This window comes from Podarcis melisellensis, assembly GCF_964234715.1.
Source record: "Podarcis melisellensis genome assembly, chromosome: 10".
Lineage (NCBI taxonomy): Eukaryota > Metazoa > Chordata > Lepidosauria > Squamata > Lacertidae > Podarcis > Podarcis melisellensis.
Window position 1 is genome coordinate 783801 of NC_138542.1, and position 17936 is coordinate 801736.

Genomic DNA, 17936 nt, shown 5'->3' on the forward strand with positions numbered 1-17936 from the left:
ACTAAGATTTTTCTATTCCAAATGCATTCTTCCAAAGCAAAGAACCGTGGAATTGCAATCCCTGTGGATTTGGACAGCCAAGTTAATACACTTTTCATGAAGAGTCATTCTAATATGGTGCAGAGAGCAGTGATGGGTTGGAGAATGTCTGCCCGCAGCGGACCTCGCTTTAAAGAAGCACTTGGAGGACCTGCTTGGGATTACAGGAATATCATTGAGAAACTACAGGTGTGGTAGAAAATGGCACATGTTTACAGTCTGTATATTATTGGTTTTTTAAAAAATTGTATATGAGGTGCTGGAGAACACAATGCTTAGGACCAGCATGCCACAAAATCCACAAGAGTTTTCAAATTCGAATCTTAAAACTTCTCAACAAACTAAGCAGCCAATTTGTACCCCATTGACTTTTTATGGACTGCCTAGAGTGTTGGGGAACTCAAGACTTTTCTATTGGAAAATGCAACCATTTATTATGTATATTGAAGAGACTCATGGTGTTCTGTGGCACAGCAGGTTTAGTCACACTTATATCTCTCTTGCTACAAGTTTTCCTGCTACATTAAAAAAAAAACAACCTACAAAGCTGATGGACTCAGTGCTCTTCCATCGTGAAAGGAAGGAGGCAGCCCTTGTTTCGACGCAATTTGAATTCAACCCCTTTTACTCTAACATGTAAGGCTCAGTGATTATGTTTTGAATGATAGGCCCTCCCCTTTCTCAGTTGACAAGATGGGCGGGTAAATCACAGATTGATGCGTTTTAGGCCACCAATTGGAATATGAGCATTTATGGGTCCATAGAGGTGCCCACTAACACTAGGTAAGTAGTGAAGGATAGCAGAGACAGAGAAGTGGTAGGGTAGAATTGTTCTCCATCCGTCCACACTGAACTCCTGTCCCACTTATGATGGTTTCTCACTCTCTCAGGTCAATGACAGAAGTTTGTCTTCTTTCCTCCTGAATGATGCTTTCATCCAAAATGTGTGCTAGCATATCTGATGTTAGCATAATGTTGTGGCAGCACAGTAAACATTCTGTCTTTTGAAAATAAATGCTTACATAGCTGTTACTACACACTAATGATTAGTTGGTTTACTTCCTCCAACAGAGGGACCCATTCTGTCAGAGAAGACTCTTTGTCAGATTAGGGAACCATTTAGATCCAATTTGTTATGTTCTTGCATAGAGGCTTCTAGTGAAAACATCATGTTATAAATATAGCGGTGATATATGTATGAGTGTTGCCTGAGTGTTATGTGTTTCTGGTATATGACTACTATTTTCATCTGGTCATCCCAGTCCACATCACAGGTTGGGAAAAATGTTGAAAAATGAGGACTCGTTCTACTTCATGATTGGAAAACTAGCAGCAGACATTAAACAGATGGCCAGTTCCAACCAAACTGGACACTTTCCTCTTGGTGTTTTATTTTTTAGGATGTTGTAGCCTCCTTGGAACAGCAGTTCAACCCCATGATGCAGGCTGAATTTTCGGTGCTGGTTGATGTATTGCACAGCCCTGAACTTCTTTTCCCTGAGGGAAGTGATGCTAGAATCAGATGTGGGGCTTTCATGTCCAAGTAAGTGCCTGAAGCTATTGAAGCCAAGGTTTGTTCTTGGTTTTACCCATTGTGGTTTATTCTTCTGCCTTATTCATCACAGTGAAAGACACTTTTGTTTCTCTTGTATCAAAGATACATAGGATGTCATATATTAATAGAAAATACTCAGAGTTGTAGGGGATGAGGCAGGCACCAGAGCATCAATTTTCCCAGTTAATGGTGTGCAAGCGATCCAAAATACGTTTAGTTTGGTGAGATTTTCCCTGTATAGGGAAAACTTTTAATGTGTAATGTTTAATTATGTTTTTATATATGTTGGAAGTCACCAAGAGTGGCTGGGGCAAGACAGTCAGATGGGCAGGGTAAAAATAAAACAACAATAACAATTGAAAACTGTTAGGGAAAGAGCCCTGTAAATAGCTGAAATGAATAGAAAGACAAAGCAATGTGTGCTGGATTGCTGCACAACCTTTTAATAGCACACAAGCTTTCTAAAATCAAGTAGATTCCCCCCAATAGATATACAAGGATTACAAAATGTTATGAGCATTTAAATTTAAATATATTGCAGTGAAACTTAATATGCATTTAACTCCTTTTGTTAAAGCATTTGATCTAGGGACTGAGACAAAACCAATATCTTCCTTGATTTTTATTATATATTGTTTAACTCCAACTTGTCGTGTATTCAGTCTTCCACTATCTGTACTTGGCCTTGACTTGTTAAAGTGTTTAATTGCAGTCTGGGTGAGTGCCTTTAATATTGGCATCTTGGCTTTCCCATGCCCTTGATGTCCTTCAGGAAATCTGCAAATGTTAAATAGAGCAAACCTGGAGAAGCAAACAAATTTGCCAATTTTTCTGTTTCTACAATAACTGGCATATTTTGCAAAGCCAAGGTGGTAGCATTTACACAAAGGTTGATGATTATGCCAATAAATCAATGGCAGCCTTCCTCAAGGGGCAAACAGGAGCTTTTGGGGGGGTGCATTTTTACTGGGCAGGTTGGGCAGGTTAATCTCTCCCCCCCCCCCCGTGCATGGTGATCCCCTGCCCTTCTTTATGGCTACCATTCAAGTTTTTTTCTTTTTTTAAGAAAGACTAGAAAACAAGATAAACAGGTAGTCTGTTCCCTTCTCCATTGGTGGGTATGGCTTTTGCCTTCAAAGGCGGACTTGGACCTAGTTGTTTCCCAGATAGATTTGTCTAGTAATGGGGTGGTGCTGAGCTCCCAGTGAGCTACCCATTCTTCTGGAAAAGTTAGCTAACATCTGTTCAGGCCAGGCCAAACTGTGATCCATGGACCACAACTTCACTCAGGTGGTCCACACTGATATTTAACTGTATTTTATTGCTTTTTACATTTCTTATATTGTATTTCATTCTATGGATTTCAAATTGTAATACATTGAGGTAAAATATATATGATATGAAAAGCAATAGAACTACAACAAAAATTGCAGTTTTCTAGCACGGTTCATTAAAATTGCTGTAATCGGCAGAAAAATCAAAAACCTGCTAAGACCTTTAGCAATTTTCATGTGGTTCTTGGGGGGGGAGGGGCAAGTTTGGGAACCTCATTAGTTTTTGCCAATATAATGAAAAGTATCCAAGTGATTAGAAAATCATCAGAATGAGACTAACCCCATTTGGTGTGATTTTGTCTCATGTTTTACTTTAAGGCTGATAAATCATACAAAAAGGCTAATGGAGAAGGAAGAAAAACTCTGTATTAAAATTCTCCAGACATTACAAGAAATGCTTGACAAGAAGGAAAGCTTTGTGGAAGAGGTATGTCTGTTCTCTTTGATCTAAAGAGCAAAAATATTTTTGTTGTACAATATTAGCTGTGGTATTTCATGCCATATTTATAGTAATGTAATGCATAAAGATGCAGGTGTATATAGGGACGCGGGTGGTGCTGTGGTCTAAACCACAAAACCTAGGGCTGACTGATTGGAAGGTCAGAGGTTTGAATCCTCGGGACAGGGTGAGCTTCCGTTGCTCGGTCCCTGCTCTTGCTCTCCAACAGTTTGAAAGCACATCAAAGTGCAAGTAGATAAATAGGTACCACTCTGGTGGGAAGGTAAATGGCGTTTCCGTGCGCTGCTCTGGTTCACCAGAAGCGGCTTAGTCCTGCTGGCCACATGACCTGGAAAAACTGTCTGTGGACAAACGTCTGCTCCCTCAGCCGGAAGAGCAAGATGAGCGCCACAACCCCAGAGTCGTTTGCAACCGGACTTAACTGTCTGTGGCTTAGTGTGGCCACTAAGTCTATTCTAGGAATCAAAAATTCAGGAGTGGGAGGATCCTTGCAACAGTCAAGGATTCCTGTTGCTGCTGCGGGGGGGGGGGCAGGACTCCCTGAAATGCTAAGTATTAAAATAATCACATTGTTGTCGTTGTTGTTTCTTGGCATCCATCTGTCTCAAGAGACTATGAAGTCCAACACAGGGGAGATAAAAGAGGGAGATATGGAAGAGGGAGGGGAGGGTAAGCAGGAAATAATAGAAATCCAATTGATTATTGATTACTAGGCATAGTTTCAGCAGAGGATGAAGGGGTTGTGCCAAAGCCACTCATGCCTGGCAATTATAGTGCTTTATAGCCTTGGTCTGAGGGAAACAAAATTCAGGACTGGAAAGAGTCTTCAAAATTACAGCGTTTCTATAATCCTAAATACTGAATTTCTATGAGTGCTAGTCAGTTGCTATCCCATTCTAATACAAGAGAGGCTTCTGAATCAGGGTGTAGGACTTTTCAAAACCTTCATAGAACTAGTTTAATTTAGAACAAGAAGACAAACACTTCACAGTTTGTGTGCTAAAGCTGAGATGTGAGAAAACCACTAGAGGGGGTTGGTTTCACAGCAAGAGGCCCGTGATAATGCTACTTGTGGGGCGACAGCCAAGGGACCTTATGTGACCCCAGTTGTTTTCTGTGGTGAAGAGAGCGGTTGTGCTTGTTAATATTTTTCAGACTGAGAATTGTTTCTCTTCTTTTTTAACCCACTGAATCTCTCACTTCAGAAACATAATTAACGATGCGAAAGTTGTGAAATGTTCTATCACTTCCCAAGACTTTCCCTGACTTCCCAGTGGTGTGAATCACAGTTGTTGTTTTAATAGAGTTTGAAAGTGGTAAAGAATTGCTCATTAGATTGCCCATTGTGTAACCTCTGCAATTTCTACTGATAAATACATCAGAACATGCTGGTCTGCACCAGTGGGTGACAAAGGGAAACATCCCATCAAGTGTTAAGTGTACATCTCTATCTGCCCAGATAGATCTAGTCCAGCCCCCTGCAATGCTGGAGGCCCCGCGGAGTGTCCGTCCTGCCCCGGCTTGCCCCGCCCCACGGGCAGCTGCCCCCCTGCATGTGGCTGGCCCCACCTCTGGGCGCAGGGCACGTGAGCCGTCCCGGGCGCCTGATCAGCTTGCTCCGCTGCAGGGCCAGGAAGGAAGGAAGGGGCCACACTGGCCTTTTTTGTGCTTGCTGTGTGCAAGGCCTGCTTGGGAGCTGAGTGCCTGGGACCAAAGGGGAGCCTTTTCGCCACACAGACCCAGCGGTGCCTGCTGCCGCCACTTCTCCCTCCCAAAGTGAGTAAGGTACTGGTCTCCATTGGGCCTCTGAGGTTTTGGACATCCTCTTCCCAGGCCTGTGTGAGGAGGCCCCTCTCTTTGGGTTGGGCAGAGGGTGGCGATGGAGAGGGGAGAGGAGAGGAGGCTGAGGGAACACCCCACAAGAGAGGATGTTTGAAAAGGATGAGGGGTTGCTTGTTTTGCAGGCAAGGGATCCTGAGGCTTGGAGCACGTTTCCCCACAGGGAAGCCACAGAAAGAATGTAGAAGTTTGAAAACCTCTGCTTTAAAATGTTCATTCAGTTTTCACTGTCACTTTCTCCCAGGGTATGCTTGTCAAAGAAATACTCTGCCATTCCAGATTTTGGTGCCCCCATCTTGCGCAAGTTGGTCACATCTGCCCCATTTAGTAAAAGGAAATTGAGGGCCAGCAAGGTTTGCCTACATTTGAAACCTGCGTGAGTGGCTATGTTATTTTTGAATTTCCTTGGTAAAAGATCTGTAGTCATAAAAGGTGAAGAAGGGTACTTGTTAAATTTAGAGAATAAGGTTTGGTCAGTATATGACAGGCGTCCATTAAAGTCTCCCGCCAACAGAAAAGAGGCTTCTGGGTATTTATCAGAAAGCGTTTCCAATGTCGCTTGGATTTCCTGCCATCTCAGATCAACCAGATTTCTCTTATAAATTGGGCATAAGTAGATGTTGATCACTACTATCATTTCCTCTGCTGTTTGTAACTTTATAATCAGCATGAGTGACGACTGGATGTCGATTTTTTCGGTCTGAAGGTTTATGGCTAAGGAAACAAAGGTGGCCAAACCTCCTTGCAGTCTCCCATGTGATACCGAATTCTGCGTGCCATTCAGATAGAAGCCCTTATATCCTGGTAGATAGAAGTCCTCACAGGCCCATGACTCTTGGAATAGAAGGATGTGGCTGCCATTTATATAGGTAACAGATGATGGATCTATCAGTTTGGATTTAATACCAGCCACATTCCATGATAATAGTGTAAGAGACCGCTTTGTGTTTCCCTCAAGTCATGATTTCTCTTGCGCGGTTAATCCTGGAGCATCCAAATGGAGGTGCACGCTGCGTAAAGGGGCAGTAGGATGAAAGAAGGCGGTAATTTTTGATTGTTTGCCTTTATCTTTATCACACTTTATCTTTTAATTTCTCAAAACTCTGCAATTTCAGTTTGTCCCCTTCTTGTTCCAAGATTTCTCAATATTTCGGCCATTTGGCCTCCATATTGAGTCTTTTCACAGCCTTTGCCTCCATTGGCGACAACCACCTTGGGGTTTTATTTTCCAACAAGTCTTTATATTTAATCCAGACATTATAAAATGCTTTCCTGACAATATGATTTTTAAATCCTTTGTGAGCTTTAACCTTGTCATACCACAAATATGCATGCCACCCAAAAATATTGTTAAAACCTTCGAAATCCAAAATGTCTGTGTTCTCAAGAAGCAGCCAGTCTTTCAACCAGCAGAATGCTGCTGATTCATAGTAAAGTTTAAAGTCTGGCAGGGCAAATCCCCCCCTTTCCTTTGCATCAGTTAAAATCTTAAATTTTAGGCTTCTTGCCCTGCCAGACAAATCTATAAATATCTTTCTGCCACTTCTTGAAACAGTCCATCTTGTCCACAATTTGCAATGTTTGAAACAAAAACAACATTCTAGGCAATACATTCATCTTTATAGCCGCAATTCGACCAGACAAGCAAAGCTTCAAATTTGACCAGATTTCTAAATCTTTTTTCACTTCTGTCCAACATTTCTCATAATTATCTTTAAATAAATTCACATTTTTGGCTGTCATGTTAATCCCCAAATATTTCACTTTCTTAACCACAGTCAAACCTGTCTCATTCTGAAACCTCTCTTTTTCAATAGCTGTTAAGTTTTTCTCTAAAACCTTAGTTTTTGACTTATTCAGTTTGAATCCTGCTACTTGACCAAACTCTTGGATTAATTCTAAAACTTTTAGTACTAGATTCTGGCTCTTGTAATGTTAGTACTAGATCATCTGCAAATGCTCTCAATTTGTACTGTTTAGCTCCGACCTGTATACCTTTAACCAACCGGTCCCTTCTGATCATGTTCAACAAAACCTCCAGGACTGATATAAAAAGTAGTGGGGAAATTGGGCACCCCTGACATGTCCCTTTTTCTATTTTAAATTCTTCCGTAACCACATTATTTACAATTAGTTTAGCTTTTTGCTTAGAATATATTGCACCTATACCGTTTTCAAACCCTTGGCCTACCCCCATCCCCTGAAGATTCTTCTTCATAAAGCTCCAAGAAATATTGTCAAAGGCTTTCTCCGCTTCCACAAATATCTAAACTGCTTTAGTGTTTATATTCACTTCTAGTTTTTCCAAAATGTCAATTATATTCCTCACGTTATCTGACAAGTGTCTTCCCGGGAGAAAGCCCGCTTGGTCTCCATGAATCTCCTCCATCAACACTTTTTTCAATCTCTTAGCCAAAATGTCAGCAAAAAATTTGTAATCCACATTTAGTAACGAAATAGGGTGGTAGTTCTTAAGTTGAGTCTTTTCCGTCTCTGTTTTCGGTATAAGTGTAATATAAGCCTCTTTCCACGATTCTGGTGCCCTTTTCCCCTCCAAAATTTCATTGCAGACTTCCTTCAAAGGTTGTAATAACCACTCCTTCAAAGCTTTATAGTATCTGGAAGTCAGCCCATCTGGTCCCGGAGACTTGCCCAGTTGCATGTTTTGAATGGCACCTTCTATTTCCTGTTCAGTTATTTTATGATTCAACACTATTTTGCTTTCATGGGAAATTTTTTGTAAACCATTTATCTCAAGAAATCGGTCTATGTCCATTTCTTTCTGTGGCCCTTGTGAGTATAATTGTTTGAAGTACCTCTGGAAGCAATTTCTGATCTCAATTGGGTTGTAAATGTTCTTTCCTTCCACTTCTAAATTTGTAACCGTATTTAATTTTTGTCTTTTCCTCATTTGCCAAGCCAATAGTTTACCACATTTATCTGCTGATTCGAATGTCTTTTGTCTCATTTGTTTAATTTTCCATTCTATTTCTTGGTTCATCAGTTCCATATATTGTGTTTGATGTAACTTAATTTCTCTCAAAATCTCTTGAGACTTTGGTTTCGCTCTTAATTTCTTTCCCCCCTCTTTTATCTTCTCCAAGATTTTATCTTTTTTCTCATTTTGGCTTCTCTTCTTTATTGCATTTTGTTGTATCAAAAACCCTCTCATAACAGCTTTGCTTGCGTCCCAGATTACTCTTTTTTCAACATTGGTCTTCATGTTTATTTCAAAGTAATCTCTCAGAGTTTTTTGGGCCTTTTTATACACTTCTTCATCTCTAAATAAGGTGTCATTCATCCTCCATCTGAAGGAACCAGTTGTTGTTTGCTTCATCTCCATCCTTACAGCATTATGGTCGGAGCATGTTTTTGGGCAGATTTCCACTTTCTTTATCTTTGGTGCCATTCCTCTAGTAATCCATATTTGGTCAATTCTAGTCCATGTAATCTTGGCTTCAGAGGAAAAAGGTTCCCTCTCTCCCAAGGGGATTCTTTGTTCTCCAGATATCAATCAAGTCCATATTGTCAGTCAGTTCAAAGAAAGTTTTTGGTAGTCTTCCATCTTTAGTGACTACCTGTCTTTGTGCCTTGTCCATATTTGTAGATACTACTCCATTCATATCTCCCATCAAAATTACGTTATAGTCCAAATTGTCCAATAAAGTCTCATGCAACTTCTTAAAGAATTCAGATTTCCCCTCATTCGGTGCATAAATTCCTACAATCAAAAATTTCTCTCCTTGAACTTGAATTTCAATTGCCAAAAATCTTCCTTGTTCATCTTTAAAAATTAATTTCGGTAGCAATCTCTCCTTTGCATATATCACAACTCCTCTTTTTTTAACCTTGTCAGATGAAATAAATTCTTGTCCCAATCTCTTATTAACAAGTATTTTTATATGTAACCTCATCACGTGTTTCTTGTAAGCAAATCAAGTCCAATTGTTCTTTTTTTAATATGTGAAAAACACTTTTTCTCTTCCGGGGTTCTTGCCACCTCTTCTTGATGTCTTCTGCTTCTGTTAGGTCCTTTCCACGTTTGTCTTTTATTATGGTAATCTTTGTACGAAATGTTCCTTTCATATCTCCAATTTTCATGAACAGATCTCTGGTTTTTCCCGTTCTATTGTTTTCCTCTATTTCTTTGCATTGATCGTTTAAAAAGGCCTTCTTGCCTCTCCTTGCTATTTTTTGGAAATCTGCATTCAGTTTCCTGTATCTTTCACTATCACCCTCACATTTTGCTTGCCTTCTCTCTCCCGCTATTTGTAAGGCCTCGTTGGACAGCCACTTTGCTTTCTTGCATTTCCTTTTCATTGGGATGGTTTTCGTTGCTGCCTCCTGTATAATGTTGTGAGCCTCCATCCATAGTTCTTCAGGCACTCTGTCCACCAAATCTAAATCCTTAAACCTGTTCCTCACTTACACTGTGTATTCATAAGGGATTGTATCTTACCGGCCCAGTGGTTTTTCCTACTTTCTTCAGTTTAAGCTTGAATTTTGCTATAAGAAGCTGATGATCTGAGCCACAGTCAGCTCCAGATCTTGTTTTTGCTGACTGTATATAGCTTCTCCATCTTTGTCTGCAGAGAATATAATCAATCTGATTTTGATGCTGCCCATCTGGTGATGTCCATGTGTAGAGTCGTCTCTTGTGTTGTTGGAAAAGAGTGTTTGTGATGACCAGCTTGTTCTCTTGGCAGAACTCTATTAACCTTTGCCCTGCTTTGTTTTGAACTCCAAGGCCAAACTTGCCAGTTGTTACTTTTGACTCCCTACTTTAGCATTCCAATCCCCTAGAATGAGAAGAACATCCTTCTTTGGTGTCACTTCTATAAGGTGTTGTAAGTCTTCATAGAACTGGTCCATTTCAGCTTCTTTTTCAGCACTAGTGGTTGGTGCATAAACTTGGATTACTATTATGTTAAAATGTCTGCCTTGGATTCGTATTGAGATCATTCTATAATTTTTGAGATTGCATCCCAGTACAGCTTTCGCCACTCTTTTGTTGACTATGAGGGCCACTCCATTTCTTTTACGGGTTTCTTGCCCACAGTAGTAGATATGATGGTCATCCGAACTGAATTCACCCATTCCCGTCCATTTTAGTTCACTGATGCCCAGGATGTCAATATTTATTCTTGCCATCTCATTTTAGACCACATCCAACTTACCCAGTGTCAGAGCTGCCTCCAGGTCCCAGCTCACAGAGGACCAACGCTAGCCGGTTGTAATGTACAAAAGTCTTTATTGAAGTTCAGTTTCCATTTACAAGCCGCAGCGTGCAGCTCTACGTCTAGAACCTAGACCGGCGAAGCTCCGTCTGAGTCTCCGCCCCCTATACACCAGTTTAAGACCCTGGCCTTACTCCACCTCTTCCGTTGTTCTTTCCTCCTCTGGGTCCGTCTCCCCCCCCGGGGTCTCCTCCTTCCTGGATTCCTCTGACGCTGACCCCCCTGACTCCTGTCCCTCCTTTCGGCGGGCTTTAGGACCTGGTTCCCTATCCGGGCTACCTGCTGTGCCGCTCGCCTGTACATTTGAACTTGGCACGCGCGCCCAGTGGGCAACCTTCCTCTTGACCGTTTCCGCGCTTTCCGATGGAGGCGTGGTCAATCCTGACTCATCTCCTCTCGCTGGTGGTGAACACCCTGGTCCCGATACCTGGGACTCCTCCCCCCCCACTGCGCTCTGGTGGGGAAGCTGGTCCTGATTTCCAACTGCTGCTCTCCGAGTCCCCTCTGGCCCCTTCCTTCTGGGGTGTCCCCCTTGGCACCCCCCTTGCCCTGGCCATAGGCGCCCCCTTCTGTGAATCTTCCCATTCGCTGGAGAGACTCAGGGAATCCCTCGGACCACTGTCATTGCCTACGCTCCCCTCGGATTCCTCCCCCTCGCTCTCCATTTCCTCCCTCTCCTGTGCCTCTGCTCCTGAGCCCCTGACACCCAGGTTCATGGTTCTTACATTCCAGGTTCCTATGCAATATTTTTCTTTACAGCATTGGACTTTCCTTTCGCTTCCAGGCATATCCGCAACTGAGCGTCCTTTCGGCTTTTGCCCAGCCGCTTCATCAGCTCTGAATCTACTTGTACTTGTCCTCTGCTCTTCCTCAGTAGCATGTTGGACGCCTTCCGACCTGAGGGGCTCATCTTCCAGCGTCATAACTTTTATATGCCTGTTGTCTTTGTCCATGGAGTTTTCTTGGCAGGGATACACTGGAGTAGCTTGCCGGTTTCTGCTCCAGGTGGATCACGTTTGGTCAAAACTCTCCACTATGACCTGTCCATCTTGGGTGACCCTGCACGGCATAGCTCATAGCTTCTCTGAGTTATTCAAGCCCCTTCGCCACGGCAAGGCAGTGATCCATGAAGGGGCGATATCTTTTAGACGTTGACAAATTAGACTGCTTGCTTTGGTAATACCCATAGTGAGTAGGTGTTGTGAGGATAGGCCGTCAGAGTAGAGTTTTTGATAGATGGTTTTAAGCCAGGAACTTTTGTGGTAGTCTTGAAGTACTAGGGATAATATACCAGGGGATTTGAGTTTAGGCAGAGCCAGAAGTTTAAAGTTCTTTGCCAAATCCGTACTTTTACTGAGGGGAGACTTTCCTCCAGTTGCAATGATTCGTTTGGGACGCAGGGCGGTACAGAAAAAATCTGCCTTAAGAGCTTTGATTGAACAGCTTCCAAAGTGCCAAGGTGGTTACCAGTCCAAATCTGAGCCCCATTAAGCTGTGCTAGGGGTTTAGCTTGGAAGACTTCTAGGACTGAGGGTATGTGTTTGCCACCCTTTGTATGGAAAAAGGGTGTCAGGGTTTTGGCATTTTGGGATGTTTTTTTCTTTTGCACATTTTTGGTGTGCTCCCCATGACCCCATGGACTGGAAGATAAGGCCCAAATATTTGAAGGCTTTGACCTTCAAATATTGGCTGTTTGTCCATATGCCAACTGTGGGGCCTATAGTTTCTTGAGAAAACCATAACTTTGGGGTTTTTTATAATTCTCTCTGGCAATGCACTGAATATTCTCTTATCAGTCTTTTTAGGCCTACTTTTGTTGATAAGAGGACCACGTCGTCAGCATATAATAGTATAGAGATTGGTTTTGAGGCCAGCTTAGGGGCATGAAACTCTGGAGATGTTATTGAACAGTGCCGGGGCTAGAATGCATTCTTGCTTAACTCCCTTGTAGGGCCAAGCTTTTTTTTAGGGAGGAGAAAAGCCCTGTTTTTTAGGGGTTAAAAAAGCTTGGGGGGGGGAGTTCCATTGGGGGGGTTAAAGGCAAGGGACCAAGGAGTAAAGTCACTCACAAAAAGATTGCAATGGTTCAAAACAGCAGCACAGGGAAATCTCCATCCTACCTTCCAGAGATCATACAACAATGGAGGGCAGGGCGAGGGGGCATGGCAGGAGTCATGATGCTAAGGAAAGGGAGCCAGAGATCGACCTCAATCTACCAAAACCTCGTGGGGATCTACCAGTAAATTGACCTGTTGGACATCCCAGCTATAAACCACGAGGTTGCAGGTCAAGTGACTTGGATCACTGAAGATAAGCCATAAAACGCCAAGAAATTTGCCTCTTGAGTTGCAGGGGACAACCTTTTATGCGTGGTCGGTTTACTTGCGGAAAGAAATATTGAAGACATGGTGTTCTTTGCAGTGTCTGTTTTCAAATTTATAAGTTAAGGAATAGGCAACCCCCAGAAAGGCAAACAGACAGGGCTACTCTTGCAAGCAGCACCAGTCAGGGATGTAGCATGGGGTGGGCAGTGGGGCCATAGCCCCAAGTGCACGATTTTTAGGGGGACAGACAAACCAGACAGGGATCTCCATCCCACCCTGCCTGCTGCTTGGGGTCTCAGGGCCCTAAAGCCCAGCCTTGCCTTGCCACTGTGTCCCTCGTCCCTCACTGAATGGCCACCTGGCCAGTGTTGGGTGGGATGTGCCTGCCTAGGGCTGTGTCAGCTGGCTGGGCTTCCTCTTGTGCAGGCCCTTGAACCCTCTTTAACCATCCTCTGTGCCCACCCGGCGGCGAGGGCTGGGCTGGTGTGGGGTTTGTTCACCCTCCGCACCCCACCCCCGGTTCTGCCCGGAGCGCGCACACATGCACACACATCCTGGGTTCCGATGAAGGATGCAACATTGCTGGCACCAGTTCCCACAAAAACAAACAGCATATGGGTAATAGTTTGGGAGTGGAGGAGTAGGGTGTAGACTGTAAAGGTAAAGGTACCCCTGCCCGTATGGGCCAGTCATGTCCGACTCTGCGGTTGTGCGCCCATCTCAATTCAATTCAATTTATTTATTTACGGCTATTAGCCCATAAAATATGTACAAACATCTCGCTTAAGAGCCCATCTCGCTTAAGAGGCCGGGGGCCAGCGCTGTCCGGAGACACTTCCGGGTCACGTGGCCAGCGTGACAAAGCTGCTCTGGCGAGCCAGCACCAGCGCAGCACACGGAAACGCCGTTTACCTTCCCGCTTTTAAAGCGGTACTTATTTATCTTTTTGCACTTAGGGGTGCTTTCGAACTGCTAGGTGGGCAGGTGCTGGGACCGAAAAACGGGAGCTCACCCCGCCGCGGGGATTCGAACCGCCGACCATGCGATCGGCAAGTCCTAGGCACTGAGGTTTTACCCACAGCGCCACCCACGTCCCATGGGTGTAGACTGAGACCCTTCTAATTCCTGGATTCAACTGCTGGAACAGACAGGCCAGGCTGGTAATGGCCCACTAAGTATGGATTGTTATGGTGACAAAGGGAGTGGGTTTGTGCCCCCCTCCCCCAGCTTGTGGTTAGTTTGAAAGTCAAAAGGGGAGAGTGGAGTGAGGTGACCTAGAAGAAAAGCAGCAGGCTGGTTTGTTTATTAAGGGTGGGGGGATTGGAGGCAGTTGGCCATGTCTCTGCATTGTGGTTGCTACTCTTGAGGACTACCCATATTTTTGGTTGTTATGAGGGGGTGGGGGGTGTAAAAGGAACCACAGCAAATGCTTTTAAAATGAGCTGCTCTTTGAAATGTAATATTTATTTATTTGTTAGTCTTGCTCAGGGGCAACCCAAAGCGCTTACAACCAGACAAAGAAACACCACATAGATACATTTAAACAAGAGGAAAACGAAATACATTAAAAACATCCTACCCACTTCTAAAAGGCGACAGATAGTTAAAGTGGAACTGGTGGAAAGTTGCTTTATTGTTATTGTTATTCCCTGCCCATCTGGCTGGGTTTCCCCAGCCACTCTGGGTGGCTTACAGCAGGATTTGAAATATGACCAACAGTAGAAAGGCATAAAGGCCAATGATCTAGGATGTATATATGGAGTGTTATAATTTAAAAAGTGCAGCATTAAAGGATAAACATAGAACACCATGGGGGATGGGAAATCAATGGATAAATTAAATGTATTGTTGATGGTAAAGTATGTACATTTTTGAAAATTAATTTTTTTAACTCTGCACTGAGCTCTTGGGAATTAGGTTTGGGAGAGAGAAAGGGCCAGGTGACTGAAAGGACCAGGGACAAATTCTAACATAATTTCTAGATTCCCTTGCTCTGCTCCTTCCTCCAAACTCTCCCCAAAAGATAAGGCAGCCTACTGACAAGTCTTGGCTGAGGGGGCACCCAAAATAGTAGAGCCAAACCTGTTGAAGCCATGATTATTTTGCACCTAAGATTGATTGGAAAATGGTAGCCTGAATGTAGGACACTTTCAGACCATGTGATTGCTGAATGTATACTTTCAATCGACATCTAGGTGTGATAAGAATTTAGATATCTTGTTACAGAAAACCAATTCAACACTCAGAAGGGTGAAAAGGTGCAGTGACACCACACTGGTTTTGAATTCAGCTCACAGATTTGTGTTGGTTGTGCTGTTTTCTGTTGATTGTCACACATATATAGTTGCTATAAATGATAGCCTCCTGTTCCGTAACTCAGGATTGCACAAGAATCAGCAGTGAGAAGAATATGAAGCACTGCATTAAGGATGGTCAATGAATATTTATGATAGACCTAGGGAGACAGTAATCAAAAAAATGAAACCAGCATGCTGCCCCTACATACCAATCTTTGATCTTGCTCTAAAGAGAAACAGTATAGGGCCTTCTTCTAATGGGATGTTTAGTTTGTGCTGGCTACAGCAATGGGAATAGTTAAGCTTTTGCCACTTTTAACATGAGTCACCATAGCTGGAGATTTCCAGCTCAGTAGTAGCTTTGAGGCTTCAGGTTAACTCAGTGCTCCTCAGTTCCTTTTACTATTATTCAATACAGCAAAGATGGAGAGCTTGTGGCCCTCCAAATGTTGCTGGACTTGAGCTGCCAGCCGCTCCAGACAGCATGACCAATAGCAGCATCTCAACAGCCACAGGTTTTCCATCCCTGCAATAAGTTTATTAAGGCTGCAATGCTAAGCACCTTTAACAAAGGAGCAGGTCCTATTTTTATCAGTGGGATTTGCTTCTGAGTAAACTTGTTTTGGCTTAGGCTGTGCATGGTCTCTCCTGCTTTTCATATATGCACAAGTTGTGTAAGGACTCTTCATGAACAAAAGCCTAAGGTATCTCTAGCCATAAAGTAATCTCTCTTTATGTCATCTCAGAACAGGTGGTGTTTTATTTGATAAAATAAAAGCTGTTTTTTGTTAATTGTTGCTTGTTATTACACCGGAACGTCAACAAACTGTGGCTGGTTTTATTTGCTAAGAAAAGCCAGTTTCAAACTTCTTTTAACAAACCATAGTTAAAATTAATCACTGTTCTGTGTTCAAAGTTAACATGAACTGCAGTTAATGAAAAAAACAGAAGTGAAAGCTACCCATCATGTCACAGCCATGCTTGGGATTGCTGTGGCTACTTCTCGTAACTGTAAGCCATCAAAACAAAAAAAATTCCTTCCAGTAGCACCTTAAAGACCAACTAAGTTAGTTCTTGGTATGAGCTTTCGTGTGCATGCGCACTTCTTCAGATACCCAAAGTGTGCATGCACATGAAAGCTCATACCAAGAACTAACTTAGTTGGTCTTTAAGGTGCTACTGGAAGGAATTTTTTTTGTTTTGACTATGGCAGACCAACACGGCTACCTATCTGTAACTGTAAGCCATCATTTATCCTTATGTCTGAAAACTGTGTGTGGCTTCACCCTGTTGTCCCTATTCCACATTGAAATGAAACTGAAGCACATGTAACTAAACTTACTCATATTCCTACTTTGGTTAATTGTGCTTTTCCTTTTCATCTATTTGCCTTGCCCTCTGCAGAAATTTAGACTGAAAGCTGAGAAGATCTATTTTTGTTATGTCATTCTGTTAACACACCATGAACACCGTGACTAACTGACAAAGTGATAAAGAAATAAATTAAATGGTTACCAGCTGTAATGTAAAGGTGGAATAATAATTTAAAATAAGCTATACTAAGTCGTAACAAGGATTTGCTGAATTAAGAATTTGAACTGGAATACAAAAGGGGGAGGTGAGATAAAGCCTCCAGATTTCAGACTGAGATACTAAACAATAATTACAAAACCCTATCCAAAATGTACAGTATGTTACTAGATTGGAATTTAATAGACGAAGAAGTTAAGCCGGCAATGATACACTGGGCTAGGGACTTCGGTCATAATATATACTTTGAAGAGTGGGAAAAGATTTGGAAACAACATATTAAATTTACGGCTTGCGTGATACTGAAGGAGAACCTAATGAAAATGTTCTACCGCTGGTACCTAACTCCCGTAAAACTAGCCAAAATGTATGGTTCCTGTAAAAAGTGCTGGAAGTGTAAGAAAGGGGAGGGGTCTTTCTACCATATGTGGTGGGAATGCCAAAAGGTTAAAGGATTCTGGGAGAGCGTCTATAACGAAATGAAGAAAATTTTAAGATACACCTTTGTTAAAAAACCCGAGGCCTTCTTGCTGGGTATGTTAGGAAGGGAGATAAAAAGGAAAGACCATAAGCTGTTCCAGTACGCAACTACGGCGGCAAGAGTATTATTAGCACAAAGCTGGAAATCAGAGGGTATACCAACAATTGAGGAATGGAGAGCGAAGCTGTTAGAATATGTGGAGATGGACAAAATGACAGGGAAAATCAGATACTTAAGGGATCAGAGGTTTATTAAGGACTGGGAAAGCTTTACGAACTACCTGGAAAATTTAAGTGAGGGACAAATAACATTGGTGGGTTTTAAGGGAGCTCTGTAAAAAAAGCAAAGGGTATTGTCTAAAGAGGAATGGAAGAATCAGATAGATCAACGACATTACAAAATAACAAATGCGAAATTGTATAAAAAAGATTAGCACGGATGATTTGTGGAAAGGTTGAAGGAAGTCACATTCTAGATTGGTGAAAATGAGCATTTAACTTTGTGTATTATGTTCTTGTATTTTTCTTTTATTATGGAAATCAATAAAAAGCATGTTGGAAAAAAAAAAACAAAAGGGGGAGGTGAGAGGAGGTCCGGGACATAAGGTAATGGAAATAAGAAATGGGAATTATATTTGTTTTGTTTTGTTTTAAATGTGTATTTGTTTGTTGTTTTTTCTTTTTGTATTAAATTGGAAAACTGTAATAAATATTTATTTAAAAAAAAGACAAAGTGATAAAGAAATAATGTTAGCACACCAATATATTACTAACTTCTTTTAAAGTACAGATCTAGATGGATCTATTCTAAAAGCAAGAATTGTGTACTCCCCCCCCCTTT

General features: G+C 42.3%; 1 protein-coding gene across 6 annotated transcripts in view; it reads left to right on the forward strand.

Annotated features, from left to right (window-relative positions):
* ITPR2 (inositol 1,4,5-trisphosphate receptor type 2) overlaps positions 1–17936 on the forward strand; it is a 313187-nt gene that overhangs the window by 172039 nt on the left and 123212 nt on the right. For all 6 annotated transcript variants that reach the window (XM_081927580.1, XM_081927582.1, XM_081927583.1 and 3 more), the window contains 3 exons: positions 38–228; positions 1440–1582; positions 3247–3355. In XM_081927580.1, the coding sequence (XP_081783706.1) occupies positions 38–228; positions 1440–1582; positions 3247–3355 (443 nt within the window). The remainder of the gene's footprint in view (positions 1–37; positions 229–1439; positions 1583–3246; positions 3356–17936) is intronic.